At 39.1% G+C, this 19,260-nt stretch overlaps 4 protein-coding genes across 4 annotated transcripts in view; 2 read left to right on the top strand and 2 right to left on the bottom strand.

Annotated features, from left to right (window-relative positions):
* Positions 1-878: 878 nt before the first annotated feature.
* On the top strand, positions 879-9,068 carry LOC107594103 (A-kinase anchor protein 12). Its single transcript, XM_016284054.1, has 3 exons — positions 879-1,166; positions 2,952-3,051; positions 3,220-9,068. Exons 1-3 carry the CDS (start codon positions 1,050-1,052, stop codon positions 9,066-9,068), a joined length of 6,066 nt encoding a protein of 2,021 aa, XP_016139540.1. The 5' UTR covers positions 879-1,049.
* Positions 9,069-9,074: 6 nt separating this feature from the next.
* LOC107594059 (calphotin-like) lies at positions 9,075-13,254 on the top strand. Its single transcript, XM_016283990.1, has 2 exons — positions 9,075-11,873; positions 11,962-13,254. Exon 1 carries the CDS (start codon positions 9,149-9,151, stop codon positions 11,831-11,833), a length of 2,685 nt encoding a protein of 894 aa, XP_016139476.1. The 5' UTR covers positions 9,075-9,148; the 3' UTR covers positions 11,834-11,873; positions 11,962-13,254.
* A 150-nt stretch (positions 13,255-13,404) lies between these two features.
* On the bottom strand, positions 13,405-16,591 carry LOC107594134 (zinc finger and BTB domain-containing protein 2). Its single transcript, XM_016284078.1, has 3 exons — positions 16,425-16,591; positions 14,857-15,039; positions 13,405-14,769 (listed from the first exon to the last, which is right to left on the bottom strand). Exons 2-3 carry the CDS (start codon positions 15,027-15,029, stop codon positions 13,614-13,616), a joined length of 1,329 nt encoding a protein of 442 aa, XP_016139564.1. The 5' UTR covers positions 15,030-15,039; positions 16,425-16,591; the 3' UTR covers positions 13,405-13,613.
* Positions 16,592-17,574: 983 nt separating this feature from the next.
* LOC107594102 (required for meiotic nuclear division protein 1 homolog) overlaps positions 17,575-19,260 on the bottom strand; it is a 7,878-nt gene continuing 6,192 nt past the window's right edge. The window contains exons 7-8 of the mRNA XM_016284053.1: positions 18,241-18,357; positions 17,575-18,022 (exon numbers count right to left, since the gene is read on the bottom strand). Coding sequence (XP_016139539.1) covers positions 17,990-18,022; positions 18,241-18,357 — 150 coding nt within the window. The 3' untranslated portion in view covers positions 17,575-17,989. The remainder of the gene's footprint in view (positions 18,023-18,240; positions 18,358-19,260) is intronic.

Below are 19,260 nucleotides of genomic sequence, written 5' to 3'. Positions count from 1 at the left end.
AAAATAGTTGCCTGCTGAAATTGAAATGTATATACATCTTCATCATGACTAGATAAGACACGGTGAGTTTGTCTTTACTATACACGTTAGATGTGATCCACCTCATAGTAACAATCCTGTCAGATCGTCCATCCTTTGAGTGAGAGTGTAACGTTACAGGTCGGCCGATCTGGTTTCGTAGTAAAAGTTAACCTTTGGACATGTTTCCGTGTTGTTGTTGCTCAGCAATGGCATGGACGCGATGTTGTCTGGGGGTTTGGCTAAAGGAGAGTGGGACGGTGGGCAGTGCTCGGGGTGGTGACTGAAGGCGGTGACTGTGTAGTTCTGACGTCAACTTTTTACAGAAGTCACAACGGTTCGTGAAAAATCACAGCTACTTTATGCAGGCTGTGTGCATTTTACTGTGGACTGACTGTTTTGAAACTTATATAGTAGTTACATAGCACCTAGACCTCAGTTATCATGAAAAAAGTCAGGAAATTTCAGTTTTGACAATATGGGACCTTTAAATGACATTTAAAATAATAAACCATCTGACAGTTGAACTGCTTTAAATATAAATATTTTATCACAAAATACATTGTTTTGGAGTATAATTAAGTCCCATGAGAACATGAGATCTGTACATCACGTTTTCAACTTTGAAATTAGCATTTGTCTTTTTTATTTTTTTTTTGAAGTACAAATATAGTTATTTCACACACAATATAAGCTATATTTTGAGTGCCTTAACACAATCATTGGCCTATACATAAACACATTCGATGAATAATGAAGCATAATTATGGGATAAAAACGTTGTAGAGGCTGTCCCTCGGTCATCCCAGCCCAGGACTCTCATTCTCTCTCCCACTGATGCGCCGAGGCGTGCCAGTGTGTTCATGTGATGCAGGAAGGATGTGTCCTAAAAGAGTTTGCATCGAGCCCAAATGCATCACTTCTGAGTCCGATCACCGCTCAGCACTCATCTTCGGATATTCCCCCTTTCGCTTTGCAGTTACATCGGGTGAAAGGGAAGAAACCGAAGAGAACGAGAGAAGGATTGTGAAATGGGAGCTACGGCATCATCCGCGCAACGGGACAGCAGATGTGAGGAGGACGCAGCGGCGGAGGAGCTCACTGCAGCGGCGAGCGATGCTCAGGATGACGGCAGTGCTGATGACAAGGTAGAATGCATGTAACCAGCCTCCTGCTGCAGAGAAATGCTTCACAAAGTTTCAAAGACACGAGCTCTGAATCCAAGGATACGCACGGGCTGCATCTCAAAACGTAGTGTGCTGCCTATCTAGACAGCATTTTTGCGCCAATGCAGAATATGCATATGATGCTCAAAATGTTGTAGACAGGAACGAGTTATTAGTCAGAGGTTGCTCTTTTTAGCTCAGGAGAAGGGATTTCTTAGGTTTGTTTTATCAATCAGGCGTTTTTCCTTTGGATAAGTAAATTAGACAATTGTTTACAGAGTAAATGTATAGAGTTATAAAATAGTGTGGACTTTGGCAAATCTGAGCACAGTTGTGAAACTGTAGAGAGGAAAGTGAATTTATAGAGTCTTATTTACAGGAGAACATTTTCAGAAGCAATACACTTAAATTTTACTTTGCAACAATTTTCACTCAGAAATTGCTAGTAAATGTCACAAATAATTGCATAAAAATAGTAAGTGACACACCATCATAAGTAGAAAGACTGAAATAATATTTTGTTGTGAATCCTACTCAAATAATGTTTATTTTATGTACAACTTTGGCTTTTGTTTGTTTTGCTTGGTGTAGAAAATGTATCAGGAATGTCCATAATGCAATATCCCGACTATCATTTGCAGCTATTTAACTGCAGTAATGGGAGTCAAAAGAAGATTAGGTGACTTTGTCCTATTTATAGGTGTTTGGCCTAAATTCACTGTATGAACAAAATATGCATTAGGTTCTGGTAGTTCAGATTAGATAGTTTAGTTAATAAGAGAGCGCATTATTTAATTTGCATTAATTTTATATTTCAAAAAAGATTTGTTTTAATTCATCTCTGTAGTGAATTCAAGAAAATTGTATAGGACATACAGACATTATTTTGCCTGGTATTAATTAAGGCATTAAGGCAGAATCTGACCGTTTGTGGCATGAGAACTTCAGAAGTCGACATACTTGGATAAAGTCAAGTCCTCTGCCAAGTGTTAATATTGCAGGCAGAATAAATCAATAACACTGATAACTGATGCATCCTCAGTGGCTGGCAAAGAATATGATATCTTTTTTTTCCTGCATCAAACTTTAAATTAGATTTAAAAGTGTTTCATCGCTACTAAACTGCTTCTTATCATGTGGGTTGAATTTCAGGTTTGTCCTTTGATGTTTGTTTTCTTGTTCACCTGAATTCTTTTATTGGATTAAATGTGTAGGTTAAGAATTTAAAATGCAATTTCGGTTTATGTCAACATATCACTATTCCATCTCCTTTCAGCATTTAGGTTTGTCAGTTGTTTTGGACTTATGTGTGCACATTAATGGATGGATATTTGTAGTACTTTTATTCCCAAAGGATTGATGGAATTCTCCCTTACTGCACTGGGTGCATTGATTTTCCATGTAAAACATGATGAGTTCAGCCATAGTTTAACAGGAAGTCTGTGAGATGGCTTTTAGTCAAAGGAGAGCTATCTGAGACTCGACTTCCATAAATGTGTTCAGTTATTTTGTTTTGTTAGTTATCCCAAGGGCCGTCTCCTTCAAACTACATTGCGGTACTTAACATTCAGAAAATGTGATATTGTCATAACTTTTGTAAAATGTTTGGGAATTTCTTAACTTGAATCCAACTCCAACTCACTTGCCTAAAATAGCATATAGATCATATGTATAGTTAAGAGCTACAGTGATTTAATGACAAATAATTTATAAAGTATAATTTACTTTGTTAGTCACTCCTTAATTTGTCCTGTCTTTTCCATATAGTTATTACAGAAAAACGGGCAGATCTCCAGTTTGAATGTAAAGACAAGGAACCATGCAGATGAATTAAATGGCAACTTTGAGGAGAGAGTACTTGCAGATGGTATGTAAAACTATATAATTGTTATTAATTTCATTGTTTCCCTCGTTGTTTCCAAATTAAATGAGAACAGCACTTTTATATAGTAGTAAATATCCATGTACAAATGTTTTATGTGTACAGCACACACACGTACCTTGGCACTTTTCATTCTTATTTATTTTTTGTCAGTTGGCTCAGGATTTGTTACTTTAAAAGAAGATGGCACAGAAACAATTGAAGACCTCCAGGAAATGGATGCTCTTCAACCAGTCATGAAGAATGAGAGCACAGAGATGCTTGATGTAGATAGTGTGACTGTGAAGGAAGAAACTATGGAGGACAACCAAGTGAATGATATCAATGACGTTGGCTTCAAAAAAATCTTCAGATTTGTTGGATTTAAGCTTACCCTAAAAAAAGACACATGTGAAAAGACTGAAGCAAATGAACAAGAAGAAAAAGTCACAAGTCTCTCAGAGGACTCCAGTGACACCCAGGAGAACAGTGCAGTGGCAGCAGATGAAAACACACCTGATGAGACTCAAAAAAGTGAGGTATCTTCCCAGCCTGATGCAGCTGAAGCCTCTCAACAAACAGAAAAGGAAAAGGAGCTGGATCAGGACATAAAGATAGTGGAGCATCATGTGGAGGACACACCTGAGAAAGAACTGGCAAAAGAAGCAAGTCCTGAGCCGGAGGAACCGATGTCACCAATCAAGCAATTCTTTACACAAGGAATCTTTGCCAGTTTAAGAAAGAAAAAGAAAGAAGAGGAAATGCAAAAAGAGAGTAAGGAAGAGGAACTCAAAAGAATTGAAAAAATGGGTTTAGAAGAGGCAGAAAAAGAAGACAGTAAATGTATGTGCCTTGATATTCCTTATATTACTTCACATGAAGAAAAAGATTCACAGGAGAAGGATAATGACGACTTGTTACCTGAAGGAGAGCTTCAGAATTCTCTAGAGAAAGATAAGGTACAAGGAAGTCCACTTAAAAGACTTTTCAGGAAATTTTCCACAAGAAGGCAGAGAGAAAGTAAAGCTGCAGAAAAGGTGATTGAGGCTGAGGAACAAGTCTCTGAACAGCCGAAACCATCCTCGGAATTGACAGCGCTTGCAAAAGTCGAGGAACCAGTGGTTGGGGAACCAAAACCTGCTGAAGAGGAGCTGGTGGCTGATGTAAGCCCTCTAGAGTCCAAAAAGAAATCTGACACCACCGTTTCCTGGGAGGCACTGATTTGTGGTGGCTCTGCTAAAAAGAAGGCTAGAAAAACAAATGAGGATGAAACGCCAGACAAAGGAGAGGAATATGAGAAAACAACTGACTCTCCACTGGGAAGTTCTATTGAGGGTGATTATGATCATCTCACATCATCTAATGAACAAACTGGAAGTCCTGCAGAGGGAGAGATGGGATCCACATGGAAAACATTTAAAAAAATGGTCACCCCAAAAAGAAAGGTCAGAACTGGAGAAAGTAGTACCCCTGAGCAGATACCTTCAGACAGTGAGATGAACAAAGACGAATCATTTTCTATGAAGAAACTTATTCCAGGGCATAAAAAGAGAAAATCAGATGCAAGGAAAGACCAAACATCCTCCGATGAGGGTGCTAAGGATCATGAAACAGGTGATGAAGATGATGAAACCCCAGCTATCATTCCTCTGTCTGAGTATGAAATAATTGAGCCTGAAAGTCTGAAGGAGGTGAATGAACAACGAGTTGAAATCACAATAGAACATGAGATGCCAGAGATGACTTCACAAGTGTTAGAACAGGACACATCTAATAACTTAGTGCCCAAAATTGCAGCTAAAGTTCCAACTAACACTGGACCAACAGTCATACATGGATTATCAGAGGACTTTGAAGAACTTACAGACTTTGTGAGCAAACATCAGCAACTGAGTGATATTCCAGAAGAAGGCATCAATGAGGAAAGCATTGAAACACCAGTATCATCTACTGAGTGGACAACACAGGATGACACCTTAGCTGAGGACATTGTGGAGTTGACAGCTGATGCGGTCACTGCTCCAGAACCAGCAAGTGAACAATTTATTGGGGATGACACTACTGAAATGGTCTCGGCAGTCTCACAACTAACTGAATCTCCCAGGTCATCTGGACATGTTACACCAGTGTCAGCTGAATATGGCATACAAACCTCAGATGTGATCCTACAGGAAGCTTTTCAAACCATTTGCATGACTCCAAGTGTTCAATCAGTCACTACAAAAGATGAAAGCCAAGAATCTCTGGCCGTGTCATTTTCACCTTATATTGTACAGTCATCCACAACAGAGGAAACAAAGGTTTTGGTTGCGCATAAGAAAACTGAGGCAACAGCAATGTGTACAGGCCTAGCATCTCAAGAAATAGAATCTGTTGAAGAACATCTCCCTGTACCCTTTGTGGAGGCAATACCTGAAGTATGTGATGCTGTCCCAACTGAATTAGTCTCTGATAACTTTACAGATGAAACTGAAACTGCAGGATGTGGGACAGATGAGGTCTATGAAGCTGAAATTAAGGAAGTGAAGACTGAGTATCAGAAAGTAATTGTAAATGAAAAAGAATCTGCCACTGAAACTGAGCTAAGCGCAGAGCAAGTCATTCAATTAGTGGCAGAGCCTCTTGTGGAAGAATCAGAGGAAACTCATATAGAAGACAAAAAAGAGGAACATACAACTAGTACTGAATGCAGAGAGGTGATTGAGACGATGCAAAGTGAAGCTGGGCTGGATCAGGTTTTATCAGACTACACCCATGATCCTGAAACAGAGTGTCCACTGCATTCTGTGTTAGAGGAACCTGTGTATGAAGGACAAGTAGCTGCTGAACCTGAAAAAGAGCTGACGCCCTTAGATATTGAATTGTCAGCTTCTGAGTTTGAGCAAGCTGCACCCACGGAAGTAGTTGTGTCTTTGACACATGGTGATGTAGACAGCATTCCTGACACTACCACAAGTAAAGAAGTCAAAGAAATTGAAATCATTGCCTCTGCTGTGGAGTGTCTGGAAACCAAAGAGGCCGTTAGTATTGTAAGTCCAATTTCAGATCACATACAGTCAGAGACATTGGATTTAGAAGAGAGTTTAAAATTAGAAGCAGTTGAATCAGTACACGTTGATGTCTGTGAAACAAAAGTTGACGTAAAAGATGGAGTCTTATTAGCAGGTGATTCAGTGGTGACTGTGGAGGACATCAGTGAGAAAACAGAAGAAAATGATTATGAAAAAATGGCACAGCTGGACATTAAGGAAATACATATAGAAGAAGAGACTGGGGATGCTGTTGTTTCAGACGTTGTTGAAAATATTGAGGTTGAAAATACTTCAGAAGCTGTAGATGAATCATTAGACAGAGAACAGTTGCCAGCCAAGGAGGTGTCACTTCCAAAACCAGCATTAGTTGAAGAGACTGAAGAGCTCCATAAAGAAGACATTGATACAAATTTGGATGATAACAAAGTGAAAGACAGTGCAACTGACAGAATGGATGGGATATTTGTGAAAGAGGAAGAGGAACATGCAGTAAAGGAAGGGCAACCTTTAACAAACACTGAAAGCAATGAAACAGAGAATGAAGATGTTTCTGCTCACACAAATACTACTGATGAATCTCCTGAAATAATCGTTGATGCAGGAAGTGAAAATGGAGACATGGTTCATGAAATAAGAGAACGCACAGTTGTTCCTGAGTTTTCAAAAGATGTACCTGAGTGCACAGAAACACCAGCCAAGCTTGAAGCTAGTTCTGAAGTCATACTGAAACCTCTAGAGATGGTGTCGCCAGAAGTAGAAGCAAAACCTTTAGCAACAGAAATTGTGGTTTCTCAAACAGAAGACTGGAGTCAAGATACCAAACCAAGTCCAGAGATTCCCAAAGAGAATGCACAACCAGTGACAACTGAGAATATTAAGATTGGTAAAGTTTTAGAGATGGTTGCCATTATAGAGAACACAACAAAACAGTCTGGTAAAGAGAAGCCTATAGAGTCTGAACCTGTTACACAGGTTCTCGAAAAATCTAAGCTACCAAAGGCAACAGAACAAGAGGGTGAAGCAATAGATGGTGACCAGGCCCCAGCAATGACATCATCAGAAATGAAAGATATGGCAGTTCCAGAAAAAAAACATACAATGGCTGTTGCTCCCAAACCAGAACCTGAAGGGTTTGATTCGGGGCCGACTATGATTGAAGTGGCTGCAATCACAGTGCTGGCACAAAATTATACTGCTACAGAAATAGAGGTTAGTAATATGAGCGAACAGAACAATGAAGCAGATGAAAACGCTAGGCTAAAATGTGAACCTCTTGAACAGGTAACAGAAAAGAAGTCAAATGAGTTGCAAGTAGACAAGACCGAAATTAAAGATGAAATACCAGCAGTAATGGAAATAACCCCCATTGCACAGGTATCACCACTGACCTCTGAAGTTGCATCAGAAATGCCAGAAGTTGCTGTTTCTGAGATACAAACACAAGTAGTGAGTGAACTCAGGGCTGAGTCGCTTGAATTGACAGAAGCAATTGTAGAAATTCCAGTGGTAACAGAAGTGAAAGTAGAGACCGCTGTAGGAACTGAACTGCAAGTGGAGACACCAGTTGTCACATCAGTGGTTACAGAACTTGAAGTAGAAACACCAGAGGTTACATCTATGGCAAAAACAACTGATACTCTCAATTCTGCTGTTGCGTCACAAAATCAAAACATAGATACTGACACATCAGTGTTGACAACAGTGATCAAAGAACAAGTGGTGGAGATTCCCACTGTTGTTTCTGTGGTAGTGACACCAGCTACACCTCTAGATGAAACACCCGTTGTAACTCTAGGCAATGAGTCAAAGGATATACCTCCAGTAAAAGACACACCTGCTGTGACTGAAGCAGTAGAAACACCAAATGTTGAATCAGTGATTGTGAGGACTGCTGTGGCCCCAGCAGTAGAGATACATAATGTGATTCCAGTGGTAGCAACACCAGATCTTGGTTCAGTAATAGTAATAGAAGCTGCATTTCCAGTAATAAGTACAGCAACAGTGACTACAGTAGCAGAAGCAACAGTTTTGAGCACAGTTGTAGAAACACCTGTTTTTTCTGTCACAGCAGTAAAATCTTCTCCAGCTGTGGTAGAGAAAACAGCTGTTTCACCTGTAGTAGAAATCCCAGCCACAGTAACATCTATTGTGCAGACTCCAGCTGTTGTTTCAGTGGCAGAGAATGTACCTCCAGAAGAGGTTACACTAGATGTGACCCCATTTGCAGAAACACCTGTGAGCCAAGTAATTGAAACTCCCATTGTTTCCATCACTTCAGTAAAACCAACTGTACCTGCAGTGACAAAGACACCAGTCACTGAGATACCAGCTATGATTTCAGTGACAGTAGCAGAAGCTGTATCTCCTGTAGTAGTTACATCAGCTGGAACTCCAGTAGAACCAGAAACAATTATGATCCCAGAAGTAGAAACTTCAGTAGTAACTTCAACTGTAGAGACATCACTTGTGACACTAGTGGTACAAACACCAGCTCAGATTTCAATAATTGCAACAGATGCAGGACCTCCAGTTACACCACCAGCAACTGCAGCATCAGAAACATCAGCTGTGATCCCAGCTGTAGAAACTCCTGTTGTAAAGTCATCTCCAGTTGCAGTGGATGAGACTCCAGTTGTGACCCCAGTGGTACAGACACCAGGTCAGGTTTCAGTGATGGTAACAAAGACTGTCCCTCCGCCAGTTGTTTCAGCAGAGACTGCAGAGGTAGAAACATCTGTTGAGATCCCAGTACTAGAAACTCCCGTTGTAAGGTCAACTCCAGTTGCAGTGGTTGAGACACCAGTTGTGACCCCAGTGGTACAGACACCAGGCCAGGTTTCAGTTATGGTAACAGAAACTGCCCCTCCAGTAGTTGTTACTGCAGTGACTGCAACAGTAGAAACACCTGTTGTGATTCCAGTAGTAGAAACACCTGTTGTAAAGTCAACTGCAGTTGCAGTGGTTGAGACACCAGTGATGACCCCAGTGTAGGAACTGAACTGCAAGTGGAGACACCAGTTGTCACATCAGTGGTTACAGAACTTGAAGTAGAAACACCAGAGGTTACATCTATGGCAAAAACAACTGATACTCTCAATTCTGCTGTTGCGTCACAAAATCAAAACATAGATACTGACACATCAGTGTTGACAACAGTGATCAAAGAACAAGTGGTGGAGATTCCCACTGTTGTTTCTGTGGTAGTGACACCAGCTACACCTCTAGATGAAACACCCGTTGTAACTCTAGGCAATGAGTCAAAGGATATACCTCCAGTAAAAGACACACCTGCTGTGACTGAAGCAGTAGAAACACCAAATGTTGAATCAGTGATTGTGAGGACTGCTGTGGCCCCAGCAGTAGAGATACATAATGTGATTCCAGTGGTAGCAACACCAGATCTTGGTTCAGTAATAGTAATAGAAGCTGCATTTCCAGTAATAAGTACAGCAACAGTGACTACAGTAGCAGAAGCAACAGTTTTGAGCACAGTTGTAGAAACACCTGTTTTTTCTGTCACAGCAGTAAAATCTTCTCCAGCTGTGGTAGAGAAAACAGCTGTTTCACCTGTAGTAGAAATCCCAGCCACAGTAACATCTATTGTGCAGACTCCAGCTGTTGTTTCAGTGGCAGAGAATGTACCTCCAGAAGAGGTTACACTAGATGTGACCCCATTTGCAGAAACACCTGTGAGCCAAGTAATTGAAACTCCCATTGTTTCCATCACTTCAGTAAAACCAACTGTACCTGCAGTGACAAAGACACCAGTCACTGAGATACCAGCTATGATTTCAGTGACAGTAGCAGAAGCTGTATCTCCTGTAGTAGTTACATCAGCTGGAACTCCAGTAGAACCAGAAACAATTATGATCCCAGAAGTAGAAACTTCAGTAGTAACTTCAACTGTAGAGACATCACTTGTGACACTAGTGGTACAAACACCAGCTCAGATTTCAATAATTGCAACAGATGCAGGACCTCCAGTTACACCACCAGCAACTGCAGCATCAGAAACATCAGCTGTGATCCCAGCTGTAGAAACTCCTGTTGTAAAGTCATCTCCAGTTGCAGTGGATGAGACTCCAGTTGTGACCCCAGTGGTACAGACACCAGGTCAGGTTTCAGTGATGGTAACAAAGACTGTCCCTCCGCCAGTTGTTTCAGCAGAGACTGCAGAGGTAGAAACATCTGTTGAGATCCCAGTACTAGAAACTCCCGTTGTAAGGTCAACTCCAGTTGCAGTGGTTGAGACACCAGTTGTGACCCCAGTGGTACAGACACCAGGTCAGGTTTCAGTGATGGTAACAGAGATTGCACCTCCAGTAGCTGTTTCAGCAGTGGCTGCAACAGTAGAAACACCTGTTATGATCCCAGTAGTAGAAAGCCCATTAGTAAAGCCAGCACCAGTTGCAGTGGTTGAGACACCAGTTGTGACCCCAGTGGTACAGACACCAGGCCAGGTTTCAGTTATGGTAACAGAAACTGCCCCTCCAGTAGTTGTTACTGCAGTGACTGCAACAGTAGAAACACCTGTTGTGATTCCAGTAGTAGAAACACCTGTTGTAAAGTCAACTGCAGTTGCAGTGGTTGAGACACCAGTGATGACCCCAGTGGTACAGACACCAGGTCAGGTTTCAGTGATGGTAACAGAGATTGCACCTCCAGTAGCTGTTTCAGCAGTGGCTGCAACAGTAGAAACACCTGTTATGATCCCAGTAGTAGAAAGCCCATTAGTAAAGCCAGCACCAGTTGCAGTGGTTGAGACACCAGTTTTGACTCCAGTGGCACAGACACCATGTCAGGTTTTAGTGGCAGTAACAGAGGCTGCACCTCCAGTAGTTGTTTCAACAGTGACTGCAGCAGCAGAAACACCTGCTGTGATCCCAGTAGTGGAAACTCCAACTCCAGTTGTTGTGGCAGAGACACCAGTTGTAACCCCAGTGATGATGACACCAACTATGATTCCAATAGCGGAAAGGTCAGTTGTGAGCCTAGTAATAGAAACTACTGCAGAAGCGCCAACTGCAATTGCAATGGCAATGGCAGAGAGACCTGTTATGATCCCAGTGGTACAGACACCAGCTCTGGTTTCAGTGATTGCAAAAGAGGCTGCACCTCCAGTAATTCTACCAGCAGAGACTGCAGGAGCAGAAACATCAGTTGTGAGCCCAACAGTAAAGGTAAACCCACCGGTGGCAGAGACACCAGTTCCAGCAGCAGAAGCACCTTCTGTGATCCCAGCAGTACAAACACCAGTTGCAGAACAGGTAGCACAGACACCAACAACAGCAGCCATGCCCTTGGTAAAGGCAACATCATTTGTGACTGGGATGGAGGCACCCGCTGTGACTACAGTAGCCCCTTTGATGATGATACCAGCTATTACCCCAGTTGTAGCTCCACCTGTTGTGACACCAGAAGTAAAGAAAGCAATGTTGCAGGTAGTTGAACAGGAGAAAAAGGAAGCAAAGGCAGAGGCTTCAGTTGTGTCTAAAGATGTTGAACCACCATTTTTGGTTGCGAAAGAGGTAAAGACATCAGTTTTAACTGAAGAGTGTGTATCAGATGAAGAAAATAGGAAGGCTTCCTTGCAGCATGAGCCTGTGGTTACTTCAACAGAACCTCAGTCAGAGGTAGAGGAGGATGTGTGGGAGGATGCTGTAGATAATATTGGAGATTCCCCGTGCCAGATGACATACACAGAGGGTGCACCCCAAGATACTGCTGCTAAACAAGCATCTGATGCTGCAATTTGATAGTGGCGTGCTAAACCAGTTGAAAGATTTGAATGAGTTGGTAAGTGATTTTATAATATTGCATTCATTTATCAGTCATTTTTGTTGTCAGATTCATAACATTCATAACACTGATTTGATCATTTCAGGTGCAAGTTTAACAAGGAAAATTCAGAACATTTTACACCTGGAAGAGGCTGTGCTCAGCACAAAATCAGCTGGGACTCTCTCAACAAAGAAATGACTGAACCACTGAGAAGTAAAATTGGATCATTAAAGTTCCATTAAGCAAAACTGAAACCAAAAACAGTAGTTATTCAGTGGACAGGCTGTTCTTTGACCAATCACTACATTTTTACATTTTACTTTGATGCAGAAAATATTTCAACATATGTAACCCTTCAAAAGCAGCTATTTTGTCAAATTTTTACTAAGGATATTTGTCAATGTATGAATTTTTTATCCTGATTCAGACATCAGCGTAAGTTTATGCCACATTATATCATGTTGTATTACATATCTAAAACAAAAGGTTAAAATGTTAAAATATAAAACATTTGTACACATGCATTATATCCTGACCGTTTGCCATGTTTAGCATAAGAAAATAATTGTCATTGTGGAAGGACGTGCAATGCCTGGTATTTAAAGATATGTACTAAATCAAAGGTAATTTTGTTTTGAACCACCATATGCCTCTACATATGATATACATCAAGAAGGAATTTATTTTATACTCTAAATATGATGTACACTTTACCAAAGCTATAATGAGCAAATCACAATAATGCTTTATCAAAGAGAGGTTTAGACAGAATTCAGTCAGATGTAGTCAATGACTGAAAATAACAGATTGTTTTAATTTGTTTTACAAAGAACAGTCAAAATCTTATCAAATTCATGATTTATTTTTTGTTGCCATATAACAGTTACAAATTATTTTTTTAATTTTCCATTTTAATTTAACAGAAAATATTTGACTAAAGTTTTGCCATAAAAATGTAAGCATGCAAACTAAAGTTGGAATTACTGGCTTTTCCCCATGTGTGTTTTCCCCCCAGAGGAGCACTTCACATATATAAATGTTCTGCGTAATGATCAATACACTTTGTAGTACTGCATATTATCATTAAACAGTTTAGCATTTTTGTTATTATACAAGCTGCCTTGCCTGTTTTAAGGGCATGTGCATCTGGCCTGATAAAATAAGCCATTGCAGTATTGAAATCAAAATTTTAACTTATTCTAATATATTGCTAAGTGTTTGAAACCATCTGTACAGACTGATTATACAGACTATGCATCTTTGAAGAAATTGCAATATTAACAATCAATTAAATACAAGTGTAGTATTGTTCCTGGATTTTGAGACATTTAAACATGTATGGTTTAATACAATTTATAATTTCAGGTTTTATTTAAATAAAAGAAACTACCCATTTTTGACTTATGATTTATGAAAAGTTGATGTCCAGCACACCAATACCATTGTTATTTCATTTGACGAATGGATGAAAGACAAATTGATAAAATGCTTATTTATTTTCTACTTTGTGCAATGTAGGATATTTTAAAGCGGCAACTCAGAAGTGTTTCTGATGGGAAACATTAAATATAGTATTTGCAGTTTATTAGTTTCAAATATATTCACAAATTACCTACCAATAGAAAACAAAATTAAAATAATGCAGTGGACCTTTAAAAAAAAAAATTTAATTCTCTCTTAGTTTATAACAAACTCATGAAAATGGTTAAATACTGGCACTGAAATAAACTAATACTGCTTTAGACATTTGACATTTTAAGAAAGAATGGTTACTTCAGGAGTAGTTGTCTCGAAGTCCTTGTTTTGACTTTCCCCTAGTGAATTTTCTGCCAATGGTACCGCTTCACTCTCAGTCAAACACTGATGTTTGGGAACCTCAGAAAGACTTGCAAAATGTGCTGTGCACATGCTGCATTTATAGGGTCTTTCCGAAGACTGGAAGAGAGCTTCTACCTGACTGTTGTCTTCTCCACCACACAGAACCAAACTCTGCTTGTTGACCATAATGTACGAGTCTGTGTCCGGACTCAAACAAACGTGTCGAGCAGCTTGATTGGCTCTGCAGAAGTTCTTTCCGCAAGCACTACACTTATATGGCTTTCCAGTGTGAATGTACATGTGCTCACGCCAGTGGCTCTTCTGAATAAACTTGCGAGCACAGGTTGGACACTCGAATTTTCGGCGTTTCATTTCACGACCCATCTCGGTGCCCTCCAAGTTGTCTATATCAGCAATTTCAGAGGGCGGCGGGGTGTCTTCCATCCACACCTGTTGATCGGTATCACTAATAACATCACTGTCAGCACGCAAATGGTCCTCTTCCATATCCTGAACTTCAAGATCAATAGTGTGACCATTTTGCATAGACAACACCTGTGGCTCAGTTGCTTGGTTGGTGTGGACAAGGAGATGTTCCTTCAACTTGCACCTCTGGTTAAAACGGATTCCACAGTAATTGCAGGTGTAATGCTTTCGGGAGGAAGCACTCTTACTCATTATGCCATATGTGAGGTGGTGGACCATTGTGGCTGCTGGGTTTTGGGTGGGTGACTCTATGCCAACGGGTTGTGGAGATCTATAATCCATATCAGAAATTTCCAAAAATTCTCGGCTAACCTTTTCACCATTTTTAGCACCATCCTTGCATTTTGTATTTCTTTCAGGCCGGCTGTATGTCTGATCAGGTATCTGTATGCCATAAAGTGAGTTTGTCAAAGGTACATACTGGGACTCAGGGTTTATAAGAAGACTTGCCTCCTGTAATAAAGGGTAAGCATGCAGGAATTTTACACCCTGCTCAAGGCGAAGAGGGTCAATGGGCTGTGAGGTGAATTTTCCAGTGTACATTAAGTTAAGCAAGTAGCTGAAGATATCTGCTTGTATGTCTGAAGGCTTCAGTCGAACACAGTCACTGCAAAAAATAACCATAAAGAATCATTTAATAACAAAGTACTGCAAATGCGAATGAAGAACTTTTTTGCAGTGGCGTTTGTGGTACCTGTCTTGATGGATAAACAGCATACGGAAGTAGTTTGAGAATGCTGCAAGAACAGCTTTGTGGGCTTTGAAAAGAACATCCCCAATGGCCACAGTACAGTCACAGAGGAAACCAAACTCTCTCTGAGCATTGAGGCGCTTAAGGAGAACAAGACCATGATGGGCCAAGTCCATTTTTCTCCACCTAAACACACAAATGAAAAGTAAATCATAACATTTTCAGTAGGTTATTCTTGATAAATTCCTTGCACACCTTAAATATGCATTTTGGTCACCAAAACTACATTTATCAGATACAGAACATTTATGTGTGTACTTGACCATTTGTAAAAAAAAAAAAACACAACAACAAAAAATAAATAAATTCTGGCCAATATATATTTCAAATACAGTATATGGTAAATATATGTTGGAAACATATATATATACACATACATGTATAAATTAGAACTGTGAAATTGGTATGTGTATATGCATACTGTGTAGTGTGTATATACATATTTTTATTTATTTACCTTTTCTGGTTGATTATTTGTTTGTGAATGTATTATGTGTTTGCTGTAAGTTTGTGTTAACATAGCATGTTAGTGTTGTTGAATTTTGTTATGCAAATATAAAAGAAATAAAAAAAAATAAAAAAATATATCTGTTGGAAACTGAGATAAATTAATTATATATTTGAAATTAAAAAATGTAAAACATTTCAGAGGCAAGAAAATATTTTCCCCCCAATCTTACAGTAGCATACATTTAGGATAAATGCAAATGTGGATGGAATAGCCTAAAAAAAAGAATCCCCCCCACATGTGACATGTGAATGTAATTTCTTGGATTTAAATATATGGAGGGCAACATACTATTTTAAATGCTTTTGAAAAATAAATGTACATTTAAAAAAAAAAAAAAAATGTTTATGCAAATATATTTTGAATCATACGTAAATATTTTTCGCCATTTTTTATTTTGCACATAGATTTTTGTGGATATACATACTTATAATTAAAAATATATATTTTTGGAGTATAGTTTCTCTATACTTGTGAGTGTATCAATATTTCTAACAATAATCTCACAAATGCAATAAAAACCTACTCATGATGATGACATTACTCACTTGCAAAAAAATACCTGTATGTACATAATGTACTATTTCGCGTGTAAACTAGCAGTAGCGTGGTTTCAGTGTCTAAATAGGTTTTGAGGCAACTAATAAGAGTGTGTTTGTAACGGTGTGTGTTTGCGTGTCGAAGCCCCGCCCATTCGGGTGAATTCAACAGTACAAGTTTCCGCGGACAAAATAGGAAACACGCGCTCACGCAATGAACTCAATAAAATAACGACACACTTTAAACGAGCGAAAGAAAATCACACCAACGAACAGAGAAATTAAAAAGGTTAATCTTCCGATAAGCGAAAGCAATGCCAAGAAGAAAACTGTCAAAACATGAATCATTTTCGGTCAAGAACCGTGAGTAATCGATAGTGTCCATCGTTACCAGGGTAAAAACAAGCCGACAACCGGTTTATGAAACACTTGTTTGAAACAAAACCTTTAAAGGCGTCACTTACCGTCTCCTCTTTCTCGACAGAACTCGAATGCCGTTGAGTTTGCTGGCTGAAAAGCGGAGGAAACCTCTTCACCGAGCAGCAGTACGAGCTCAGTCAGTGTCCGCTGCCGTGTTCCGGAGGGTTTGAATCACATGACTTGAGCGCGCGGCGCATCGAACGGCTGTCAATCAATCAATCAACCGAATAAGAACATTAATAAGAACGTCGGCATGACGTCATGATGGATTTGTTAGCGGGTTCATTTGAGCAGCATTTTTTTTTATAACTAGTGATATGATGAATACATGCATGAAATGTAAAACAGCCTTCTGGAAAATCAAGTTTATGAAAAAATGATGACTAAGCTTATGAAAAAAAGAGCCTCTGACACTTGCATTCGCTATTCTTTTGACTTGTTTTATTTATTTATTTTAAAAAGACCCTCTAACACTAGTGTTCCATGTTCCAAAAAAAAAAAAAAAAAAAAAAAAAAAAAATCAGCTTGTAAAGTAAAATATTATTTGAGAAATTTTAGCACTATTGGAGAGTGTGTAAGCACAACCCAATTACAAAACCAAGTTCAATGCCATTGGCAGCATGGCAGCATGTGAAGAGTTACTCAAGCTCATTTATAAGTTCCATAACACAGCTATCAGCTTATTTCACAGCAGGGCTCGAGTCATTTCAGGACATCTATTCAATACTGATTTCTATCCCACAACTTTCTGAAAAGGAGCCAAAACAGAAACCAAATGAGCCACTATTCATCTGATCCTTCTAAAAAAAAAACTTTATTTCAGATCAGTGTCACATTAAGAATAGCAAAAGATCAGATGACTGATCAACGAGTATTGAACAAAATGATTTGCTGGTTTACAAAACGTCACTGTATGCCATCATAAGTGTATCTGTGGGTCCTCAGAAGATTACACGAGCAAGTTCAAACATCACCTTTAGACGGAAGAAAATAAGAAATATGTTTTGCATTAAATTTGCAAAATGTGTACCTTAAAACAAATTTTGAGGACATACATAATATGATGTAGACATTTTACATAGCATTTTTTGACAGTGCAGCTGAAATGTCTATTAGATCTATTGTTAAAACCCCCCAAACACTAGTGTTCCATTTTCAAAAAAAAAAAAAAAAAAAAAAAAAAAAAATCAGCTTGTAAAGTAAAATATTATTTGAGAAATTTTAGCACTATTGGAGAGTGTGTAAGCACAACCCAATTACAAAACCAAGTTCAATGCCATTGGCAGCATGGCAGCATGTGAAGAGTTACTCAAGCTCATTTATAAGTTCCATAACACAGCTATCAGCTTATTTCACAGCAGGGCTCGAGTCATTTCAGGACATCTATTCAATACTGATTTCTATCCCACAACTTTCTGAAAAGGAGCCAAAACAGAAACCAAATGAGCCACTATTCATCTGATCCTTCTAAAAAAAAAAACTTTATTTCAGATCAGTGTCACATTAAGAATAGCAAAAGATCAGATGACTGATCAACGAGTATTGAACAAAATGATTTGCTGGTTTACAAAACGTCACTGTATGCCATCATATGTGTATCTGTGGGTCCTCAGAAGATTACACGAGCAAGTTCAAACATCACCTTTAGACGGAAGAAAATAAGAAATATGTTTTGCATTAAATTTGCAAAATGTGTACCTTAAAACAAATTTTGAGGACATGCATAATATGATGTAGACATTTTACATAGCATTTTTTGACAGTGCAGCTGAAATGTCTATTAGATCTATTGTTTATTATTTAAACTGGTGTTCAAAATGAAAGTTCGCATGAATACAGTTGATATCAGGGTTTACTAACCTCAATGGTGATCAGTATGACAATCATCCACTCCAGTCTGAGACTGTGTTTCTCACTGAGGTGATTCCTCATCAGGTCTGTTAGTTCAGTGCAGTGCTGTAACTTCTCGTTCACAACCTACAAATAAAACAGTGCGCTAGGATCAATGCATTTTGTCAGGATATTCATATCATGTCTTTTAAAGGAATAATTCACCCAAAAATGAAAATTAGCTGAAAATTAATTTACTCACCCTCAGGTCATCCAAGATGTAGATGAATTTGTTTCTTGATGAGAACAGATTTGTAAATTTAGTATTACATCAATTACTCACCTCTGCAGTGAATGGGTGCCATCAGAATGAGAGTCCAAACAGCTGATAAAAACATCACAATAATCCACACAACTCCAGTCCATCAATTAACATCTTGTGAAGCCAAAAGATGCATGTGTGGAAGAAACAAATTCATCATTAAGATGTTTTAAAGGGGTCATATGATGCTGCTAAAAAAACATTATTTTGTGTATTTGGTGTAATGAAATGTGTTTATGCGGTTTAAGGTTCAAAAAACACATTATTTGCCACATACTGTACATTATTGTTTCTCCTCTATGCCCTGCCTTTCTGAAACACGTTGATTTTTACAAAGCTCATCAGTCTGAAAAGCAAGGTGTGCTCTGATTGGCCAGCTATCCAGTGCGTTGTGATTGGCCGAATACCTCAAGCGTGTGACGGAAATGTTACACCCCTCACCATACTGTGATGCCCTGTCCGGCCAGAGTATAATATAAAACCATGTCTGCATTTGTGATCGGAGAAATGACAAACAACAAGCCCTACTCTACACTGCCCAAAAAACTCACGTTTGAATCGTCAGTGGCAAATTCTTTAAATATAAAAAACGTACTTGCAGTCTGTGAGTCAGAACAGCCGGCATTGTAGTCTACTCTTCCAGGATCAGGAAACAGTCCTCCATAAAATGTGCTGCACACATCTGAATATTTGGGTTGAAGTGTTCTGGAACAGTGTTGTAAATACAA

Source organism: Sinocyclocheilus grahami, unplaced genomic scaffold (assembly GCF_001515645.1).
Source record: "Sinocyclocheilus grahami isolate Dianchi unplaced genomic scaffold, SAMN03320097.WGS_v1.1 scaffold179.1, whole genome shotgun sequence".
Classification (NCBI taxonomy): Eukaryota; Metazoa; Chordata; class Actinopteri; order Cypriniformes; family Cyprinidae; genus Sinocyclocheilus; species Sinocyclocheilus grahami.
This window is presented reverse-complemented; position numbering and strand designations above follow the sequence as displayed.